General features: G+C 41.8%; 1 protein-coding gene across 12 annotated transcripts in view; it reads left to right on the top strand.

Annotated features, from left to right (window-relative positions):
* LDB3 (LIM domain binding 3) overlaps nucleotides 1–22859 on the top strand; it is a 189991-nt gene that overhangs the window by 5056 nt on the left and 162076 nt on the right. For 11 of the 12 annotated variants that reach the window (XM_075000122.1, XM_075000124.1, XM_075000118.1 and 8 more), the window contains exons 1-2: nucleotides 5357–5474; nucleotides 5593–5720. In XM_075000122.1, the coding sequence (XP_074856223.1) occupies nucleotides 5628–5720 (93 nt within the window). In that variant the 5' untranslated portion in view covers nucleotides 5357–5474; nucleotides 5593–5627. Of the gene's footprint in view, nucleotides 1–5356; nucleotides 5475–5592; nucleotides 5721–22859 lie in introns of those variants that run through there. The other variant, XM_075000116.1, reaches the window with a different exon arrangement.

Below are 22859 nucleotides of genomic sequence, written 5' to 3'. Positions count from 1 at the left end.
TTGGAATCAAACTTTTGTCCTATAATTTAAAATTAAAATGTGTATTTTAGATAAGGGTGGTCTGTGGAAAAATTTATTTTTTAAAAAACTGTCTGAAGAGCCGCACATCCATGCAAGGATTTTTTTTAGAGATGTGATTTTATAATCTTTGCTGACAAACTAATTAAATATTTAAAACAAATTTTAATCTAAGGTCCAGTAGACATAGAAATGGACAACTTTGTATCAGTAAATAGGGTTGGCACACTCCTGTTAAGTGATTTCAGTACCACTTAATATTAGAGGGGTAGCCGTGTTAGTTGGTATCTGCAAGAACAATGAAAAGTCCTGCGGCACCTTATAGACCAACAGATTCATTGCAGCATAAGCTTTTGTGGGCAAAGACCTGCTGTGTCGGATGCATGTAGTGGAGATTCCAGAGGCAGATCTAAACGTACAGGCTCATGAAAAGGAGGGAGTCCCAATCAAGAGGAAGGCCAGAGTTGATAGCACTCGTGTTTTTGGAGAAAACAAGTTTAGAATGGGGTTCTCTTGGAAAAGCTGGGTTACGCTGAAGTAAAATAACAAATAGACTTATGGCATCACCATTATGGTTTGTGTCCGTGATGGCCCAAAATAAAGGGCACGTATTTTGTATTGTAAGAAAATGACAGTCTGGCAATTCTAGATTTCTATTACTGCCGCTTTTCTGTGTTGTATATTTGGGTGGTAAATTCTAAAAGTAGTTAACTGATTAAATAAGATTATATGGATTAGCTAAGCTCAATTATTTTGTCCAGCAATATCCAACATAGGAAACAGGTGGAAAATTTAATTGTCAAATAACACTTCTACTAAAAGGCACAGAGAGTCTTGAAGAGTGATGCATTGCAAAATGAATTATAGTAAACACTTTCATATCTGACATTTTATCATCCAGAACTCTCAAATAACTGGCATTTTAACTATAAGTAAATTTTAGTTATGTTTTCCATAAGTACAGTATAGTAAGAGGAAATACACTCTATTTGCTGTGTTTATTTGTAAGTTTACAGTGTGCAGTACTGCTGTTGTTGGAAAATAAAGTACTCAGCTTACATTTTTGTTTGTTTGTTAATATGTAATCTTGTTTTTCTTTAGTGTTATGCATTGCTAGTTATACCTTTCTGTTATCTAAACTATTTGAATATCCATCAATCAGTCTGTCCCGGTGCTGCTGGACAGGAGAGAGTTTACTGTATTTCAGTTGCTGACCAGTAGATCCACTCATACAAATCCACATCTTCATCCATATAATTTTCTCCCAATAAGCCATTTTTCTTAGGCTGTCTCATTCTTGCAACTTAGCCCTGCATCATCTTCTTGAACCGCTTGCACTTGACACACTTTTTTTTTTTTTTTCTTTTTCCTAACTCAGGGAATGAATTTCTTAAAAGTATTCCCTGATAGGATCTCTCTTCTGGTCAGAGGCCAGGACAGTTTTTCTGAGACATAATTGTGGGGGAAAGTATATATGTTGGAAATACTCATCTCCTAGAACTTGGGAGGTCATCTAGTCCACTCCCCTGCCCTCTTGGCAGGACCAAGCACCATCCCTAACATCTATTTGCCCCAATCCCTAAATGGCCTCCTCAAAGGTTGAGCTCACAACTCTGAGTTTAGCAGGCCAATGCTCAAACCACTGAGAGATCCCTCCCCACCCCCCATGTCGTAAGTTGTGTGTGAGCTGAATAATGTCTTTTCTTTTTCTTTTCAGTTTGGTGACAAAACTCAGCACTTTCTCCAGCAGCGTTGTGCCTCTCAGCCATGAGGCATAACACTGCTGTTGACAGATTCTGCTGACAAAAAGGTTGTGTGGGTGCTCTGGGAGCCTTCGCTCAACGGATGGGGCATCCAGAACAATGGGCAGCGCTATCTGTCGTGCTTCCAGGTGTCTGTTTTGTCGAGAGAGCGGCTGGGCAGTCCGGCTGCTTTGTTGGCAGAGCAGAGCTCTCTTCCAATTGGCTTTTGTGTGCAGCTGCACTCTGTCAATGTAAGTTTTGTCGAGAACTGTCTTCTGACAGTGATTTCTGTCGACAGAGTTCTGTAGTGTAACCATAGCCTCTGTCTTTAAGACAGTTTCTTAAGTAACTCCTCTAATGTGCTGGGCCTATGTCCACCACCAAAAAGTTTACTAGTTGCCTGCTCTAGATGCTGCCAGCTACATGAATATGCACAAAATCAGCACCATTTGAGCTGCTGGACTGCCTAGCAAACCTGGCATAGGACAGTACAATGAAGAACAGTGGATGCCATAGCAGCTCATTATGTGGCACAAGTCTTAAACTGAAACTTCAGTGACTTGTGTTCTTTTGACAAATATGCAGACTGTTGAAGAAGGTTTTTACTGCTGCAGAATCGCCCCAGGAACAATGAGAGCCTCTGTCTCATATAGTACTCCACAGACTGGAAAGTGTTGAAGAACCACAGTAGCAAGACATTGAGTTGCTGTGCCCCTGGCCTAGCACTGTATTGATGTTGCCTAGAACAGGGACAGTCACCCAGGAATAGTGGGTGGGACACGTGAGTCGCCCTTTTTTCACCTCAGTGAGCTGCAGCAGCATTGCAGTTCCACCTGGGCCCATGTAGCACCCTTGTCTGCGCCTCCCCCACGCACCTTTTGTGCCCTGGAGCTCCCAGCACTTACCTGTTCCCCCCTCCCCCCCAGCACTTTTGGAATACATGAATTGCCTGACTCGCGTTCTGTTCCTGCTTCGCTGCCTCTCTCACAGAGACAATTTGTGCACTCAAAAAATGCTGTGGGCGGGGGAGAGATGGTGGAAGTGCAAGGCCCCAGGGGAAAAGGGCTGCCAGGGGCCAGTCAGCCGTAGCTTTCCCACCACTGCCACAGGTTTTATTCACACAAATAACTGCCTTCCTGGAGTAGCGACAGCTGGAGATGGTAAAGAGTCTCAGAGGGGTATCCATGTTAGTCTGTAACCTCCCAAAACAAAAAACCAAGCAGTCCGGCAGCACTTTAAAGACTAACCGTTTTATTTGTTAGGCAATGAGCTTTCACGGCATTGCTGGCACAGGATGGCATACCACATCCCTGTCCCTTCAACAAACCCCAGTGCCAGCTCTGTCCTCATATCTGTACTAGAGACACCATCACTGGACCTAACCGCATCAGCCACACCATCCGAGGCTCGTACACCTGCACATCCACTAATGTGATTATATACCATCGTGTGCCAGGAATGCCCCATTGCCATGTGGATTGGAGAAACCTGACAGTCCCTGCACCAAAGGATGAATGGACATAAATCAGACATCAGAAATTGGAATACACATAGACCTGTAGGTGAACACTTTAACCTCCCTAGACATTCGTTAAAGTGGCCACCCTGTTACAAAGGAATTTTACCACAAGATTACAAAGGGAGACATCTGAGTTGGAATTCATTTGCAAGCTTGACACATTTAACCTGAGGCTTACTAGAGATATCAGTTAACTTACATGTTGTTATAAGAGCAATGTCCCCACCTTTTGATAGTGGCAGGAATGGTAGCCATCCCACTTAATTTATTTCTTCTACAGGTCCTATTAATGACTAGTGACTCCTTTTTCTCCCTTCCTCTTTCCCTCCCTTTCCCCTGCCCCCCTGTTTTATCTAAACCCTGGATTCTTATTTTTGCTCTAAATCTGAAGAAGTGGGTCTTACCCACAAAAGCTCCTTACATAATAAATAAAAGTGTTAGTCTTTAAGGTGCTACAGGAAGGCCTTTTTTTGCTAGCCATTGATCAGATGGTACATTGTCTGCTTCAGACTGCTCCACCTTACATGAAACAGAAAGCATCTGATCTTTCTTTGAAGCTCTCCTGCTACTTCAAAGTTCTGAAACTTAACACAAATTCATAGTAAGGGAGGGAGGAAGAGACCATAAAGTCTCACTGTTTTTATTATCAACTGACCAGTCAATATTATACAAATAATTTACTGGTCAATTGACCAAATATTGAGAGAGAGAGAGAGAGAGAGAGTGTGTGTGTGTGTGTGTGCACGTGTGCAAAAATTTAAAGATCAGAATGGAAAACCAGGTTGGATTACTCCACAGTTATCCTGCTGAGTATGCTCCTTGTGAAACTCTGGTACATACCACTGTAAGATTGGATTTAGTTAAGAAATACACAGGTGTGATTTAACCCAACTCCTTGCGCATACACAATTAATCTCTGTTGAACATATTGCTCTTCTGACAAACTGCTAGAATAAGCCCTGAACATGAATCCTTTCATTCTTTATTTCCTCATGGCTTTAAAACATTACCCATGAAATGCTCTCTGTAACCTGCCTACTGCATTCCTAAATGTTATAGCAATAGTGCCACCTACAGTTGACCTCCCATCAGCCCTTTTAACTGATTTTTTGCTCAGTTTTTTTCTCTGGCTTACTGCGGAAAGCTATGTTCTTTCTGTTAGAAAATGGCACCAGAACTCAAATTCTGTTTCTATTCCCACCTTTGCCAATAACTCATACTGTTACCTTGGGTAACTTAACTTCTCTATATGTCAGTGTCCCTCGGTGGAAAAATAAGGGTAAGAGTGATTAAGAGATTTAGTTCAATAATATTTGGATAATTACTTAATATTTTCTGACTTGCCAGAAAGCAAAGTATTTTTTGTTAAAAAGATCAGTTCATTTAAAAAAATGGAGACTAATTATCAAAATTCCAAAAATAAACTGAAAACTGTGTCCATCTTAATTTACAATCCTTATATGTCTGTTGCCTGACAGTAATATGATGCATTAGCTGCAAGGAGCTTTTCTCAATCAAGGATAACTTTATGGAAAAAAAAATGAAAACAACTTCTGTTGCGTGATAATAGAATAAATCATATTTTTCCTTGGGAGAAGTAAAGACTGTAGAAATAAGGGGCAAACATCATTTCATGAATTGGGGGGAGTATGGGTCAATGTTTTCCAGTGATGCAGCCAATATTTCAGTTCATCAGGTGAATTCAGGGGGACTATACAAATATTTTCCAATTTGTGTACTTGAGGATATAAGGAAAGGGAGAGTATAAAAAGGACTTGGTTTATAGTACAGTACATGACATTTCAAAATGAAGTAAATTGGAATTTGTGGAGCAGCAGTTACAAGTGGTGTTGGAAAGCTAAAACCTTGCAGCTGTTAGCAGGATATTAATGTTTGGACTTGGAGTGAGCATTTAAACTTGATGTGAGGATTGCTGTTGTTAGTACTATTTTGTTTTTATTTAATTGTGTATAATATGCCCAGTAAAGTAGCTCTGAGAATGAAGAGGGACTTGGGGAGCCTAGAAAGATCTGTTAACCTCCCAGGGGGCTATATTAGATCTCTGAGTCATGGAGCCCTTGCATAGTATGTATTGGGTTACAAGCCTTTTATGGGTCCCTGCTCAGCTGGGATATCAGTATCTGCATTATAGCTCCTATCTATTCTTAGGTGGTACATTTGGCTGCACTGAGCAGGCAAGGCAAAACAGAAGCAATTATTGTGCTCTCAATATTTGTAAATGTTGTCTTTTTTTCTTTATTTTTAAAAACATTTTCTTTTATTTCCCTCCCCTCCCCTCCCCCATTTCTGTAGAGCCTTTTGAGTGACCTGTGTAAAAGAGTTACAAAATGTCTTACAACGTGACTCTCAATGGACCTGGACCATGGGGTTTCCGACTGCAAGGCGGAAAGGATTTCAACATGCCCTTGACCATATCCAGAGTAAGTCCAATGAACAAAAAGCCTTCTTGCATTTGCTTAGGTTGGAAAGTAGCTGCAAAGGAGTTACTAGATGCACATTTGGACCTTGACAAAATTAAGAGCTTGGTCAGTCTGCTTAAATACAAGAGGCAGAAGGGACTGAAAAACACCGCATTACAGAGGAACTGAAAAGAATAGAGTGTTTTCTTTTAGCACATTCAAACTTGCTGATGCGAGGCATGATTTCGCATAGCTGATGATGCCAAGAAGACAACAGTCTTAGACTGAACAGTATAAAAAAGATGAACCTGTATCTTTACTCAATAAGAGCAAAAACCTCTGTTTAAATTAATGTTTCTGTCATGCATTATTTTTCCGTAATGGTGCTTCTTTGCTGTGGCTAAGGGGCTTATCTGCTTTGTTTGTGTTGGGTTTTGGTGATGGGGGTGCCCGAGAGGAGAGAAGCGATCCTATTAAATGAAATGAAGATTCTAGAAAATGAGTAAATAGCTGCCTATAAATATGTTGAAGTTAGTGAGATATTTTTGTTTTGACATTTCCTCCCTCCTGCCACCTCCCACCCCCAGCAGTCCCTCTGTAGTCCATTAAATAAGATGTAGGACCTGTAACTACTTTTCTTATTTCGTACAAACTAATCTAGTGACATTGCTAATAAGACTAATGTCAAAAATGATCGCAGTAACTCCTGGTTTGAGAAGAGCATGATGATATGTTTGAGGGTTTTGTTGCTTTTCTTTTTAAATCTTAGATTGAAAGAAAACTTGCTGAGGTTTGTAATGGGCTTAAAATTACACCATGAAGCAGAAGGCTCAGTAGTGCTGAAAATATTGTCTTAAATTATACAGGGGCCTTCCACTTGCTGATGAAAAGCAGTGAGTGATGTAATTAATTACTCACTGTGGTTAATGCATATAAATCGCTCCACTGGTTGCACTTCCCCACCTTTACTTCCTATGAGTAATTTTTAAAGGCAGTCCTGGGGCGTGCTCTACTTGTTACCTGACCTATTTTATTAATTTCCTAAAAGGAGAAAAGCGATAACCACTGAATACTTCTGAATTTTAGATGGGTAAAGATTTTCTCTCTAATCATAAACCAAGTAGTTATTGAACATTTTCTAATTCCGTGGCTGCAAACTTTTCTCCTTTTTTGATTTTTTTTAAGTGAGTTTGAAGTATGTTACAGACTGTTTAGACATGCAAGCAGAAGTGTGGAGTCCAGCTGCATTCTGATTCCTTCCCAGAATTTGCTGCAATGGGATTTCTAGGCGGGATGGAGACAGCAGAAGTTACTTGTTTAATGAAGTGTTTAAGTGAATAACAGACTGATCAGCTCAGATAAATGGGTGGCTAATGAAAGAACTGATTGGAGTGCCACATACTGTCAACACTATCATTTGGAAAGCACTGAGAATTTTTAATACAAAATTTATTGTGTTGGCTTTTGGAAACAAAACCGATTGGCACAAAGATAGAGACTTCAAGTTTTTAAAAGCCAAGGGAAACTGTTCATTTTAATCTTTATGCTATAAAGCTGTGACTTTTTTGCTCTCTCATGTGTATGCATAGTGTACTTCTCTCTGTTCAAGGCTGAGTCTGCATTAATTTCAGTTTGCTAAATTTATATGCTCATACTGTGATAGGAGGGATCCTTTATTTATTCTCTTTGCAAAGGTGCCATTGTTCAGTACAGACTTCTTTAATAACAGAACAGTTGTCAGCATTACAATAATATTATCACAAAAATAAAAATGACTTTCCCAGTTTTAACCTAATTTTAGTGCTGTAGGCAGTGCTGGTTTCTCATCCCTGCACAACATAAGGGTAGAGACTACATATGATAGATTTGCTAATATCCTACAGATATACTTGCTACATTTTTGTGCCCTTTATTGTGAGGTCCTAGCTATTATTTGTAATGCTTAGAGGCCACTGATCAAGGCCTCCATTTTACTAACATTATACAGCCTACACAGAAATCTCAGGTCCTGATCAGGTTAGTGCTAGTTCCATTAACTTCAGTGGAACAGCTTGATACATTCAATTTAAGCATGAGTGGTAGAGCTCTGCGATCAAGGCCCAAAAATGTGCTTCCGCTCTCTCTGAGCACCGTTGGTGATCTCAACAGCTTTGAGCCCTTCATGATGATGAATTTCACTTGAAGTGATCATATCAAATATGATGCGAGGCTGTTTGAAGTCTTGCCCAGCAAAATATTGTTCTTAGTGGGGAATATTACTCTGGAACTGTGTTTTGTATCTAAAACAAAACAGCTGCAGACCTTGGCCTGTTTCTGTACATGAAAATATACAGTCTTCCCCTGCCCCTGAGAGTGGTTGCAATTAATATGTTTGGAAGCTGTGTTATCTTTTGATTGGAACACTGTGTCCTATAGCTTTTGGTGGCAATCTCAATAAAACCTGTTTTCTATATAAATATCCCCAAATAGATAAAAAAAAAACCCCTATTGTCCTAGTTAATTTGCAGTCATATGCAAAGCAAGCTGTGAACTCAGCCATATAGCACACACACAAATGTTTTCACAAGAATAACATTGGGCTTTAAAATTACAAGCCAAGTTCTGTTCTCAGGGAAGGCCATGAATCTCCAAGTGCTTTCCATGGTGATTTAAACATGCTTATCTCATAACAGAATTTGACCCAGAGTAGCATGTGATGGGACTAGTACTTCCAGCTGTTCTCAAAGTTGTGTAGGCAAGTACACAAAGCCCTGGATTGAGCTTCATGAGTCCTTAGTTAATAATCCCAGCTCTGTTTCTGGTTGACCGTGGACAAGTTACTTCACTTCTTCGTGCTTTCCTCTCCTTTCTGTACTATGGTAGTAATGATACTACGCTTGTGAAAGCCCTTTGAGATCTCACTGATGAAAAGAACTATACGAAAGTTTTTTGGTTTTTTTTTATGGTTTTCTTCCTAAGACTAGTTTTTACATTTTAAACAGTGGGCAATAGAGGAGAATTGCTCCTTGCCAAAAATAAGTGGTCCAATGACCAGTTTGTTTCTTAGTGCTCCCTCTGAGGCACTATCATTTGCTCCCTTCTGGGAGGTCCAGGTGATCAAATCCCTGCCAAGTCTTCCACAGCTTGAGGCACAGGAGTCCCAGTCAATCAGCTGAATGACAGGTGAAGACATATCTTTGTGTTCCCATGAAATAGAGCATTGTGCCTAATGCCCTGTTCTTCATCTAAAAATAAGTGCCTGTGTGATGTCAGCAGGGGGGTGAGGGCAAAGCAAATAAGAAAGATTTAAGGTCACTCTGCAGCTTAGTGTGGTTTGAAATGTGTAATGAAGTAATCATTAGGCAATGAAAGAGAAGCCTTTGTAGTTTCACAACTCCTTACGCCCCAGAGGGCTAAACCTCACCGTGCGACCCTACACATTTGCTTATTCAGCAGGATTTTGCTGTATTCTAAATTTCACCTGTTACTCCTATTAAAATGAGTAGGAGTTGCAGATGCTCGGTACCACTGACAGCTACAATGGCTAGCGTGCGAGCGACTCTGGTCTTTTCTAGATGGATGAGGGTAGCAGAAATCCTCGTACTGCTGTAATCAGTGTCTTCTGCAGGAGTTGAAATGAGGGGAGAGTTCAAATTTACCAGGGGAGATGAAGTAAGAGCCAATGAGGGGAGCGACTGAGGTTGAATGTGGGGTGTATCATAAATGCAAATTTTATATTGGAAAACAGAGTCTCAACTATACGTACAAAAAGTTGGGATCTAAATGATCTGTACCACTCAAGAAAGATGTTGAAGTCATTGAATGGATCTTTTTCAGAGAACTCATAAGAGCTAACAGGATGTTAAAAACCCATCAGGAAATGAACAGAAAAGATGAAAAAATACTCACACTATATAAATCCATGCTGTGCTCACATCTTGAATACTGTGTGCAGTCTTGTCAGCCCATCTCCAAAATATACTGGAATTGGAAGACATACAGAGAAGGGCTATGAAAATGATTAGGGGTATGAAATAGGAGGAAAAGATTTAACTGGGAGTTTTGAGCTGGGAAAAGAGACAACTGAGTGAGGATACAATAGAGGTCTATAAAATCTTGAGTGGTGTGAAGAAAGTGAAAAAAGAAATGTCATTTAATCATTCACATAACACAAGACCTAAGGGTCCCCAAATGGAATTAATAAGCAGCAGTTTTTAAAGGGGAAAAAAAAAAAGAAAAAGAAAACCAAGGAAATATTTCTTCACACAACATACAGCCGACTTATAAAACTCTTTGCCAAGGGATTCTGTGAGGCTGAAACTATAACACAATTAATTAATGAAGTAGATAAGTTACTGGATGACAGGACCATCAGTGACCATTAGCCAGGATGGGCAGGAATACAACCCCATGCTCTGGGTGTTCCTCACTTCTCTTTGTCAGAAGCTGGGACTGGAGTACAGGGGATGGATCACTTGATCATTGCCTCTTCTGTTCATTCCCTTTCCCTCTGCAGCACCTGGCATTGGAAGACAGGATAGTGGGCTAGATGGGCCATTGATCTGACCCAGTATGGCCATTCTTATGTAAATAAATAAATAAATAATGAAAATGCTTAGTACAGAAACTCTCCAAGAAACCTCTCAAGATAGCAATGATGTGAGAGAATGACCCTGGCAAATAATGCACTTCAAAAACCTCGGCCTAAGAGGAAACATGTATTTATACTATAGGGTGTGTCTACACTAGGAACTAACTTCTTCGAAGTAGCCAGAAGAGTCTACACATGCTTTCCCTTACTTCAAATTTAACTTCCAAGTAGTAGGGAGCCCAACTTCATAATCCTTATTCCATTTCCAGTATGGAGTAGTGCCTTACTTCAAAGTAAGCAACTTCAAAGTTATTTTTGTAGTGTAGACACAGCCTATGTTTCCCAGTCACAAACGTAGCATTCTGGAGCAAAGTCACTAGAACACAGTCCAACAGACAAATGTTTCTTTAATGTGCCTCCCACTTTTCCCTCCACCACACTCCACTCACTGTCCTTGATCAGTGGAGACACCCCTCTGAATTCTGCTTTCACGCCAGTTCACCTCCTGCAGGGGGGTGGAGGGAAGAAGGTACCGTCATTATTTCTGCCGCCTCCAGGATAAGCACAGTTCTGCTGCCCTTTCCTCTTACAATAAGGATAACAACTTTTCATTACCTCAACATTCAAGTGATTGGTAACCCAACACCAGACCCAACTGATGACTAGATGTAACTAGTTGACAACTGGTGAGGAGGGGGCTGGGAAAATTCAGGGGAGTGTTCGCCCTCTGGGGAGGGCAGGTGGACAGGTCTGAAGAAATCCCTGGATGTAACTTATTTTCTTCTACAGCTTGTATATGCTCTACATTGATTGAATGGAGGTGAGGAGGAGGATGAGGATGCTCTGAGACCATAATTGCACTGATGTTAGTGTTCCCTCTCATTTCTTTCACCTCTGAGCAGGATGCATTTCCTGAGGGACACCAGTGTGGAGGTGATGTGCCACACATCACTTTCGTGTTGGTGCACTGCACAATATTCAGGTGGCAGGGCTGGGGCCAAGGGGTTTGGAGTGTGGGAAGGGGCTCAGGCCTGGGGCAGAGGGCTGGGGTGCAGGAGTGAGTGGGCTCTGTCTGGGGGGTGCAGGCTCTAGGGTGGGGCTGGGGTGAGAGGCTCAGGGCTGGGACAGAAGGTTGGGATGCAAGAGCTCTGGCTAAGGATGAGGGTTCTGGGATAGGGAGGACATGAGGGGTTTGGGGTAGAAGAGGGAGACTCCAGAGTAGGGGAGGGGCTCTGGGCTGGGGGTTGGGGTGCGGGAGGGGTACAGGCACTAGGCTGGGGATGTGGGGTTTGGTTTGGGGCTGGGGATGAGGGCCTTGCAGTACAGGAGGGCGCTCAGGGTGGGCGGGGACTCAAGGTGGGGCAAGGGGTTGGGGTTTGGGCTTATCTGGGCGGCTCCCTGCTGCGGCTGGTAGGAAGGGACTCCCTTCTGCCAGCCGCAGTTGCTCCCTGCTGGCCCCAGCAGTATCCGGGCTCGGAAAAAGCCTCTCTCCGCACTGCAGCCCTGAGCCCCTGCACAGGGGTTAGTTAATAGCTCCTATGTGGCACTTAATAGGAAGCTGAACAGCCACACAGCTGCACATCTTAGAGGGAACTGAGACTGACACACCTAATTATTCTGTTCTTTGTAAATTGGTGGGAGGGGCTGTGTAAATTAATTCTTTTGCTGCTGGTCTGCCAACTGACCTATTAGTCTATCATTTTTCCAATCCTTAGGTTCCATGGTTGATGAATGTTATAAAAATCTAAGCTAGGTAGATTTTCTTCATGTTCCAGTGAAATGTAGAAGGACAGCAACAGGTCAGAGAGAACAAAAAGCAAGTGAATTGACTCATCATTTAAATTGAGTGGGAAAATTTAATGATGCTCCAAGATGGCCCTAATAATATATTCAGAGTGCATATCGATACTTTATTTTTAACCAATGCTTTTTCCTTGCTTTTTTAAAAAGAGGAGCTGGTACTCGGCAGTTTCCCCACTCCCCCACAGCCAATCCCATGGCTGGGGCTGCTGAGGTGCCAGTACTCAGTAGCGGCACCAAAAAACCCCACTGCTTCTAACTAATTAGTTGTTTGATTATTTATTTTAGTGTTTCTTTCAGTGCCAACTCAGAAGCCAAAACTCTGGGGCTGAGGAAAAATGGCAAAAGACATATAGGTTTTGGTGTATTGAATGAAGACAGTGGAGAGCATAACAGGATAAGTGAGCATATAGGTGAATAGTGGAGGAAGAAAACTCAGGAAACAAAGCCTTTTCATCAGTTCTTTTATATGGCCTTAGAAGAACAGGAACAATTTTTATCAAATGCGCTTGGCTGATTTTTAAACTAGCCTCCTTCCCTCCACTAGTCATACAAAGTTACACATCATCCTTCATGGCGGGGATATTAATGTGACAGCATTTCCTCTGTCAGGGACTATAATATGTATAGAGAGAGAGAGCTGTGTTAGTCTGTATCTTCACAAACCAAAAAAAACTATCATGTAACACTTAAAAGACTAACAAAGTTATATATAGTTGATGGATTTCCATTCCAAACAGCTATATGTCATGCCTTGCATGATGAATAGTCACAGAGAGGTAGCCTTGTTAGTCTGTTTCTTCACAAAACAAAAACCTGTCCTGTAGTTATTTTGTTAGTCTTCGAAGTGCTACATGAACCGCTTTTTTGATTTATAATATATTTGCGAGAATTCCCCTGGCACTTTGAATTTGCGGTACGTGGAGTCTCGTCACCTGGCATGATATACTAGTGATAGGGTTTTTTTCTTTTTAACTGCTGAAAGTAGTGACGTCTGGGATCATCTTTTGAAGTGCCATCTCTTCCCTGCCGCCCCCATCAGAGTGCTTTATCAGTTTTATCATCTGGATAGATGAGTGCTACTGCATATGAACCTCCTTCAAAATGGCAAAATGTACCTGAGTAAACTCTGTAGAAGAGTGCAGAACTTGCTGGAGACATTTAGGAAAAAAAGATGGAATAAACGATGAATTTTCCATAGTGCTTCAGCATAAAAACAAAGCATCTTTTGGGCAGCACATATCCAATGTTCTACTTTGTCCACTGATTTTGTGTTCTATCTCTGCCTCAACTAGTGTGGAGATACAACCTTTGAAAGGATGAGGGTACCATGACCTTTTTTTGGTATGGAATATGTTAATCCCATTCCAGCAATTCCTGTACAGTTTCCATGACACACCAAGGCCAACTAATCTGTTCTTTTCTCCTTCTTCCAAGGTGAAGCAGATACACCTCCTCTCTCTCCTCCTATTCTTAATTTCTCTAGCTAGACCCAGGAAACTTTGCATAAATAGTAATAAATAATACCTACACAGCTAAAGAGCATTAAATTTCCTATGCCCGCCACAGATTATTCTAGCTACCAGTCATTGTATAGCTATTAGGATGATTTTTTCCTTGGCAGATATACCAGATACTCCTGTTTGTTTAATTTTGGGTAGTCATCAAGCAGGTTTGTGGAAGTGTGTTTGTTTATGTAGTAGCTGTGCTCATAACTTTATAATCTTGGATTACACTTAGTAATAACCATATCCATTTAAAATTGTAGAATTCTATAGTAAATAGCACATCATATACCAATGTGCTGAGTATGCGTTCCATATGTGGAGCTGATCTTAGTATGACAGAATTCACTTATCATACAACTTTGACCATCTCAGACCACCTCCCCAGGTCTCTTCCAGAATTATTTTAAACCTTCTGACATGCTCTTTTATTTAAAAATCAGACTTTAAGGAAAAGATTCTTCATGTCCCCCGTAAACGTGTAATCCTTTGCAGTACATAAATCTATTATGCAGGAGAAATAATAGCTCATGGTAGACTTCATAGAAGCTAAAGGTCTTGTATGTAGGTATCTACTGATGTTGGAATGATGCAATGATGATCTGTTGGATCATCAGTCTCAATATGACATCTTCTCATGCCACAAAAAAACCACTGAAACGAGGTCCAGCATTATGACTATTATTGCAAAGAAAATGTTTTTCCTGTCCCATGAAAAATTTTTAAGAAAAACCAAAACTTGTATTCCTATGATGAAATAGAAAGGAATAAATACTAGATTAAATCTTTATAGTCAAGTGGACTTTTGTACGTGGATGTTGTATGGCTACTCATCACAAATACATATTTATTCTCCTGCATTTTCCTATGCCAGGCTAGTAATGCCCCTGAAGCTCAGTGTTCAGTTTCAGCCTTTGACTTTCATTAAAAGATGATGGAGAAATTGCGTGGGGAAATTTTGCCTAACATGCTGAAAATAGACACTTACGAGACATTGAAAAGTTTAGTTGGAGACAAAATTGTTTGAGATGCCACCTTTTTATATGAATTAAAGGAATAATGCTAACTGAAAAATGGATGGTTTTTACATTAAAAGAGGACAGCACGTGAAAGGACAATTTGTCCTTATCGGATTATAATTAAAGTCTGCATATTAAAAAGGTTACTCTGGGAATTAAAAATTAGATCTTGTACAGTCTTGTAAATTAATCAATTAGAGCTTAATACGGAAAACCTTGGTAATAATCAATGAAAAGCATTTATTAAGATAATGAATTAATGTCTGTGCACGAGTGGTGGTAAAAGACTATTCATGATAAGCCATTCATTCACATTATTAGTTTTTAAATACATTAAATTATGTAAAACTCAAATCAACACAAAAACAGTGATATGTTCTTCAAATTGTGTGGAAAACATGGCTGGCAGAGAAAATTAAAAAGCTGTACTGTTATTGTCACTGTCACAACTGAACAATTTAAGTCTCGTGAGAAAAGGAAAAATTGCTTTTTTTTCTTTTGGGAGGCCCTTTTACAGCAGCATAAATAGTTGCCACTTCATCTGTGTTAGTCTGTATGCCTGAACCCTTCCTCCCTTCGTTCTATATGTGCAGCTGTAAAAAAAATCTCCATTCTTGTCCCTGAGGTTGAGTACTATGGAAATTAGTATCAACCAGCCAATTAACCAGTCACTCCAAAGGGCATCTTGAATTGCTTGATATCAAATTACTTCTGTCTTTTCACTGTTGGGGTAGTTGTCAGTCATTTTTCCAGGGCAGCAACCAGATCTTGCCCCTCTCGCTTCAGGAAAACCCAACAGACCATATGTGCTACTGTCCCAAATGTGCAAATCTATCAGCAAGGATGGAGTTACCTTCTGCGCCTCTTAAACACATAGCTGGGATTGGTGGCATCTGCATGAGAGGATGCCTGTTCTTGAATGCTGTGAATAAATAGGTTTCGTTCTTTGTTCAAATCTTTCCAAACACATTGATTTGTAGCAATGGCAGCTGATGGATTAGGAAGAATTCTGCCTTTCATGATACTGGAACTGCGTCATCCCGTCTGCCTTGCTCACGGACCAAATGCCAGTTGCTGAGCTATTTTGGCTCCCATGCTGCTGCTGTTGGTTGGCCATCATCACTGTTATTAGTGACTTAAACCAATTTCTCTAAAAAGGTCATCTGCTCAAGGCTGTAAATTAATTACAAACTACCTATAGCATCCAGATGTACAGCCAGAGTTAGTCAGAATTATTTACTATGCGGCATGAAGACAGGTAATGGCAGTAAGGCTCTAGATAACCAGTACCTGGCTCAGGCTACAAGTACAACCCTCTGAAGCCTCCGTGGGGACCGACATTCTATATTTGAAGCATCCTGTAATATAGGAAGCTATTTTGAACTGGACTAATGCTTCATTTACTTCACACCTCTGGAATGCTTGCTTGGGACAGGGCATCCAGAACTCCCAAAATATATCATGTAACCCCAGATTCTTGCATGTCATGCCAAATGCAGAATGCTTTGGTATTAGGGTGCCTTTTGGCTGCCTTCCCTTCATCCTGGGGGCCAGTTGGAGCTGTCCTCTAACTGAGAATGTCAGCATTCCCTCTAGCCTTGTCACAGCAGATTCCAGAATGATGAACAGCAGGTGGTACTGAAGGGGGTGAATTAAAAAAAAGACAGCTAAATCAAGGGAGAATCTTTACTCAGAGCTGGGTGAACTTGGTAGGTCTAAGAAACAAACGTAACATGCTTCTTGTTGAGCCTTTGTTAGACATTGCAGAAGACCAGTGTCTATCTTTCTATTCCCTTATCCCATTGCTTTCATTACAAAAGCCCTTTTTTGTCAGTGTTGGAATGTGGTGGCCCTTCCTGGAAGTACTAGTCGGATATTTCCATGCCCTGCCTAGTGCAAAGAGTTACTTGGGACAAAGATTTTTACCTATCTAAATTCATTCTTCACAAGGGAGCTGAAGGGAGACTCTTTTCTGTATTCCAACGACAAAGTTGGTCTGGTGCGGCTTCCGTACACTTCGGTGTATGTGGTGGGTGGTTTGGTTTTTTTTGTTTTTTTTTTGTTTTTTTTTTTTTTTGGGTTGGTTTTTGTTACTGCTGTGATTTGGTAAGTGAGGATTTTGTATCAGACTACAGTTAGTGGCCTCAAGAAGACATGCTTTGCTAAACGTTAAAGAACTACTGTGAATGGTGATCTGTTTTCATCAATTGTTCCAAAGTTAACATTTATTTTTATGTGCCACTAATACAGTTAAAAGGCATATCTTATCTGTGTATGGCATATATGATCACAGTTACAGCTGTGTGTTTGGTAGCACAAGGTTAGAGTGGTGATCTGCAAGTGGTAGAAGGGAAGTAGTTGAGGTAGACAAGGGGGAGATGATGAATGGAGTGAGGAAGGGCATTCAGATAGGTTAGGTGCTTATTTCCTGATGTTTGATGAAATAGTCAGTCTAGCGCCCTTGTCTCAAAAGTAACTATGTTTGTTCATCTTCTTTTTCTGGGCGGGCTCTTCTCATTTTTTAATAAAACCTGTATCTATTGTTAGTGACAGCCAGCTCCATGAGAGAGATCAGTGTGGTCAGGGAGGCTGACAGATTTCACCAGGACTCTGGGCCAAGTGGAGGGGGGCCTGCTCTGGGCTGTGGAAGGGGTGGAGCCTCAGATAGAGGTAAGGCTGGTGCTAACATCCCTCAGCCAGTCCTTCATCATCCCCTGGGGCTCCAGCAGTGATTTAAAGGGCCCAAGGTTCTGGCCTCTGCCATTGCTGCAGTAGGAGTGGCAGTTGGGAGCCATACTCCATTTTAAATTGCCAGGCCTGGGGAAGCCCCTCCCTCCATCAGCAGGCCTGAGTGTGGCTGTGTTTATGGTCTTTCTTTGGCAGAACACTGGTGTCTCCTGTTAACCTCCTCCCTCACCCCACACTTGGCTTTCTCCTCCTGACCCAATATAGAGCTTCACCCCTCAGCCTGCCACCCACAGCTGAGAGAGGCCTGGGTACTGGAGAAGTATATTGGAGAGATTGTTCCCTTTGCATCTCCCACTCCAGGACCTCTCCAACTATAATGTCACCCTCCTTACTCCTCTCCGTGGCTGTTCACCCTTACCTCCCCAAACGGTGCTGCTGTGTGGTATACTAGGAGCGCCGGAGAGGCGGAATGAAGTTATATGATGGAGGAAGAGGTTAGCAGGTTTCTTGGATGATGTAGGAGTCAGAAGGATGTGGTTGAAGCTAGGAACATGGTGGAGAAGACAGAAGCTGTGTGTGGTGCTCACTGTACCTACACTGTAGCACTCCTGCATTGCAGGCTCCCCAGCTGGCCTTTGTGTAGGGTTCCCCAGATCACTGTGATAACAGTTTTGGGCAGAGCCCTTCATGTGTTTAAATCTCCACAGAGAAGTAGTGGTCTGTTAGCACAGCTACTACCTGCTGTGCTGGAGGAACACAGTAAGTGTGACAAGGCATCAGTGCTTGAACACTTCCCTGTGGCACAACTGCCTCTGTGCACTAGGCAGCTGTGCTAGGAGAGGTCAGGTGCTGAGGATGCCAGGGCAAAGAGCACTGCATTCCCTCCAGGTCAGATCTCCTGTAGAACCCAGGAACATATTCTTCTCCTGACTCTCATACAAGCCCCCTTTCCCATACCCACCGCCCAAGGTCTGCTAAATCCTCCAGCTCCAAAAATTGCACTCCTGGGGCGTATCTGTGCTTACCAGAAGATTGATGCACAGGCCGTCTATCTTCTGGGGTTTGATTTAGCATGTCTAGTGGGGTTGCACTAAATCGAGTGGTCATGGTGTCAGTTTGATTGACAGGCTGAGATGGTGAAATATCTTCCCTCTGTATATCCAGGGGCTGGCAATGAATGAAACCAAAACTAGAACTGAGATGCTTTATTTATCCACTGAACAGGTGCAGTGCAGGCAACTGCAATGGGAGGTTTCATCCCCTTTACCCGTAGCTCCCTAAGGTTAGTGTTTCCTAAAGGCTTACACTGGAAGGGGAGGACACTCATTTGTACAGTATTACATTTTATATGCACATCATACAGGCTCATATGTGCGCACACACACACACGTGCGCGCGCACACACAGTCTGAAAATATAGAGAGCTATATCGAAGCTGTATCAGAATCTCATGCTACATTGTGAGATTTGTGGATGTCTTATGCTCCTCTCACCTGAACTTTGGTTCAGATATTTAAGTTTAATTTTTGTTAGTTTCCTGTAGGTGTCTGCTTAATAAACCCCTGAAATGTTTGGGCAGATGGAGAATCTAAGGCAGAGAAACCCACTTTTTAAAAAAAGTTTAATTAAACACCAACATGTCTGTCTTTTATTTGAGAGTCCCCTTTGCTTTAATTTGAGATAATTTAGGCAAGAGGAATTTAAGGAAAGAAACAACTTTTGCCAGAATGGGTCCTGATCTAGTTATCGTTGTCCTCAAGAGGAAGTTGAGTTGGATTTGGGCTGCAAGGTAGGTGCTTTTGAAGTTAAACATCTACATCCATGTTTAGGTACCCAAAATTAGAGATGTTGGCCTTCTGTCTGAAACTTGTCAGGAGGTTATATTAGTCAGCTATAAACCTTCATGCTTTAGGATATAAATCCCCTTCTCAATTATTTATGGCCAAGCTATTCTAAATTCTCTACTCTTGTCTGTGAGGGACTGGGGTGGATCTTTGTCTTTTTACCCTGCTCTGAAGCATTTTGTTCTAGCCGTTATCGGAACGACAGTACTGGAGTAGAAAGACCTCAGGAGTGACCAAGGTTATCTTATCCTTGAATGAGCCAGGAATGATAAGGGTCTCCTCAGCTTAATTCTTTTCCGTGTAAAACAGTCTTTTAAAGAAACAAAGAACCCCTAATGTGACGTTAATCAGGGATTGGAATAGAAAGGCTTGAATTTGTAGGCAAGCATCTAGGCACTTCTAAACAAAAAGCACAAAAATATGTGCATACTATGTGTTCTCTTGTGAAATTATTACTGTAGCCTTATCTTTACCCACTTACTTGCTAAAATGAAATTCAACAGAAATTAATTTTCCCCTGCTTCTGGTATTTAGGGGTGTCTTTCTGACTTGCCCATGGCTATAGAGAGTTAGGGTGACCACTGTGAAAATGCAAAAGTCGAAATGTGTTTATTTAATAAACTGAAAAATTAAACCCTCCAAATCTCCCAGATTTAATTATTATAGAGGAAAGAGGAAACAGATGCTAAAATAAAAGCATCTCTTCTTAGAAAGACAGCAAACTATGAGGGTAACTGGGTGATGCAAGGGGTAATGGTATCTTTGGTATAGTTTTGGTTTTTATTTCACATTTTTGGTTGGCACCCAACAAATGCCACCCCCCTCCCCATGAAATGTAAATCTTAATGTAATCATATTGTATCTTGTGATTTAAGTGGGTCATAGAAGCTTCTCCAGCTTTGTTCTACTACCTCTATGAGAATCATGGGGCACGCCTACATTAGACCTGAAACTGGACAGTTGCATGACTGGATCGACTTATCTGTCTGTCCTCACTGAGGGACGTCAACTGGAGAGACTCTCCTGTTGACCTCTCTTACAGCTTAGAATAATGAGGAGTGCAGGGGTCAGCTGTCGACACCTGACAGTTCAATTTTGGATGTCCTCCCTAGGCACACAAGATTCAACCCCAGAAGATCAACTATGACCAGGTCAATTTCCCAGTAAGTGTAGAAATAGCCGTAGATCCCCTTGATATGTCCTTCAGGGAAGGGGTAGTATCTCGCTGCATGCCTAGCACAGTCGTAACTTGAAGATGGTAGTATAATGAAAATAATACATAACTTTTAATTTGACTCTCTCCTGACAGTTTCACTTGTTCTATGAGAATTCTTCTAGTAGTTTGCATGGCTTTGTACGCTAAAGGAGTTACGTGACGACTTTTCTCAATTTAAGTAGATGAAATAGGGGTGGGAGTGTGCCAGTGGGTGCTCCACTGTTTATGGAGAGCTCTGTACTAACTCCACTTAAAATTGCCTATATGAGTTTTAACCTCCACTTAGCATTCTTTTACCTCTGGCTTATTGAAAATTATCCTTTCTTCATTGCCCCGGTCTTCAGGAAACCCTTGTCTTCACCCTTTTGTAGCCAGTTTAATTACAGACTGTGTTTAAGTCAAAGCAGGGGGCTGTAAGATAGGAGTGGAAGGCACTTGTATCAGCCCTAAATTTCAGGTCTGTTTTCATATGAGCTGAAAAGAATTTTTCCCTTAGGTTAACTAGGGACCCATAAGTTCAGTTAAAGGCTGCCTCTGACCTTTAGCCATCCTTACTCCATTTTTCAGTGAGCAGGCGGGAGAGAGAATGGAAACAAGCAGCAATCTAGTGGCAAGCAGTCTAGTGGCAGCTGGGATAAAAGACTTCTCTCTGACAGAAGGCTGCTCTCCTCTCTGTAGGGAGAGCAGCCAAGCTAACTTCCTCTTTGGAGAAGTACTGTCTCTCAGAAACCAACATAACAAGGCAACAGCCCAGAGATGGGACACACACAAAGGTGTTCATGTTTTATATTATGAATTTGTTTCTTTGGTTTGGCTGAGGAGCCATCCTAGGTCAGACCATTAGACCTGCCCTGTAAAAATCCTGCAAATAAAACCTGAGTGAGGAATAAAAAAAAAAACTCTAGAGTGGGACTGGTTAATTCCAGCCCCCTACTACCAAAGGGTGAAACACTGAGCTCAGCAAGGTGAAGGACTTGCCCTGCCACAGGGTTGAATCATCTCTTCCACAAGGAGAGATCTGCCTTCCTTGGACTGAAATAAATGTTGCCAAATTTATCAAAGGAGTCCATGGTAGTTAAGATGGCATTGAAGCTTCCACTATATCATTCTGCCATCTTCTTCTGTTTCACAAGCTTTGAAATGTCTGAATTCTGTCACACCTAGGGAGCGTGACCAAAGTTGGACGAGGAACACTGACATCTGAAGTGGAATAGGAATTCAGCGAGGAGGTTAGCAAGCCAGTCGTATGCTGCTGGAGACTTAATTTCAGATCTTGGCTTAGACTGGAAGTAAAAATGACCTTGATAATTCTCACCCTGTACCCTAATGATCATAAACCATCAACATTTGACACAGTCAAAGCATACGTTTCCTGTTAGGACTGGAATATGTTATGGAGGCTTAGGTTGGGGTTGAGATATGTTGATAGATATGTGGGAACCCAGGTTGGAAATGGTCAGGAGTATGTGGCTATAACAGAACCATATGGAGGCTGCTTTAAATTCTGTTTCTTCTTACCTGCTAGTAAACATCCATTTTTACCCCACCCACCCACCTAATAAATAAAGATGAAGTAAAAGTGAAGAAAACCAGCATTCTCTTCCTCTTTGCTGCTCACTCACAACAGCTGCAGAATGGCATAGCGCCATGGTTGTCAAACTTTTTGGCCCCTGGCCCTCCCCACTCAATGTAAACCTTTCCACGAACCACCAGCCAGTGACCATGATGACAAAATGCATGTGCTTATCTCTGAACACCTCAAAAAGGAAAGTATTGATATTGGTCCATGAGAGCATAAAAGTGTAGATAATGCAGTTGTAACATGGGGGATGCAGGGCAGCAGTGCCAGTCCAGGCTCACCACTGCCGAGGTGGTGGTAGGGCAGGTCTGGAGTCCGCAACCCACCTGCAAGATGGTTGCAGACCACTAGTGGTCCATGGGCCATATTTGAGAACCACTTGGAATACAGGGAAGTTGATTTTTAAGCACAGAGCCAAATTTCATTTTAAATAGTTAACTGTTGTGAGTACTAAGGACGTACTGCCTATACTGCCATATTTTAATCAGGTAAATTACCTTTGCCTCTCTAGCCTTGCTTTCAGTTTTGTCTTTAGGCCGATACCCACTCCTGAAAGGTTCTGTGACAACCCCGTTATTTTTCAGAAAATCATTCATTTTCCCCTGGCCTAAGGCTTGAGCCAAATTTAGTCCTGGGTCTAAAGGGTTGCAAATCAATTGGCTTCTGTGAAAATGAATGTTTTTATGGCCCTCTACAGCAGGGGTGCACATGCAGGGAGCACGCCCCCCTTGGGGGGCATGACATTGTGCAAGGGGGGCACCGTGCGACGGGCTTAACCACTCACAGAGGCAGAAGATATCTTGCATCTCTTGCATTTTACCTGCTTGTTTTAAAGGGGTAGGTGGAGGCGTTACTGGCAGTAGCAACAGCGGCTTCTCTAATGCCTCCTGCTGTTAAGCCAGGAGTGTGTCAGTGCTTCTGCCTCCTCCTTTCTCTTTC

The sequence above is a fragment of the Carettochelys insculpta genome, chromosome 7 (assembly GCF_033958435.1).
Source record: "Carettochelys insculpta isolate YL-2023 chromosome 7, ASM3395843v1, whole genome shotgun sequence".
In the NCBI taxonomy this organism is placed as follows: domain Eukaryota; kingdom Metazoa; phylum Chordata; order Testudines; family Carettochelyidae; genus Carettochelys; species Carettochelys insculpta.
Note: the sequence above shows the minus strand (reverse complement) of the source record. Positions and strands in the feature narration are given on the sequence as shown.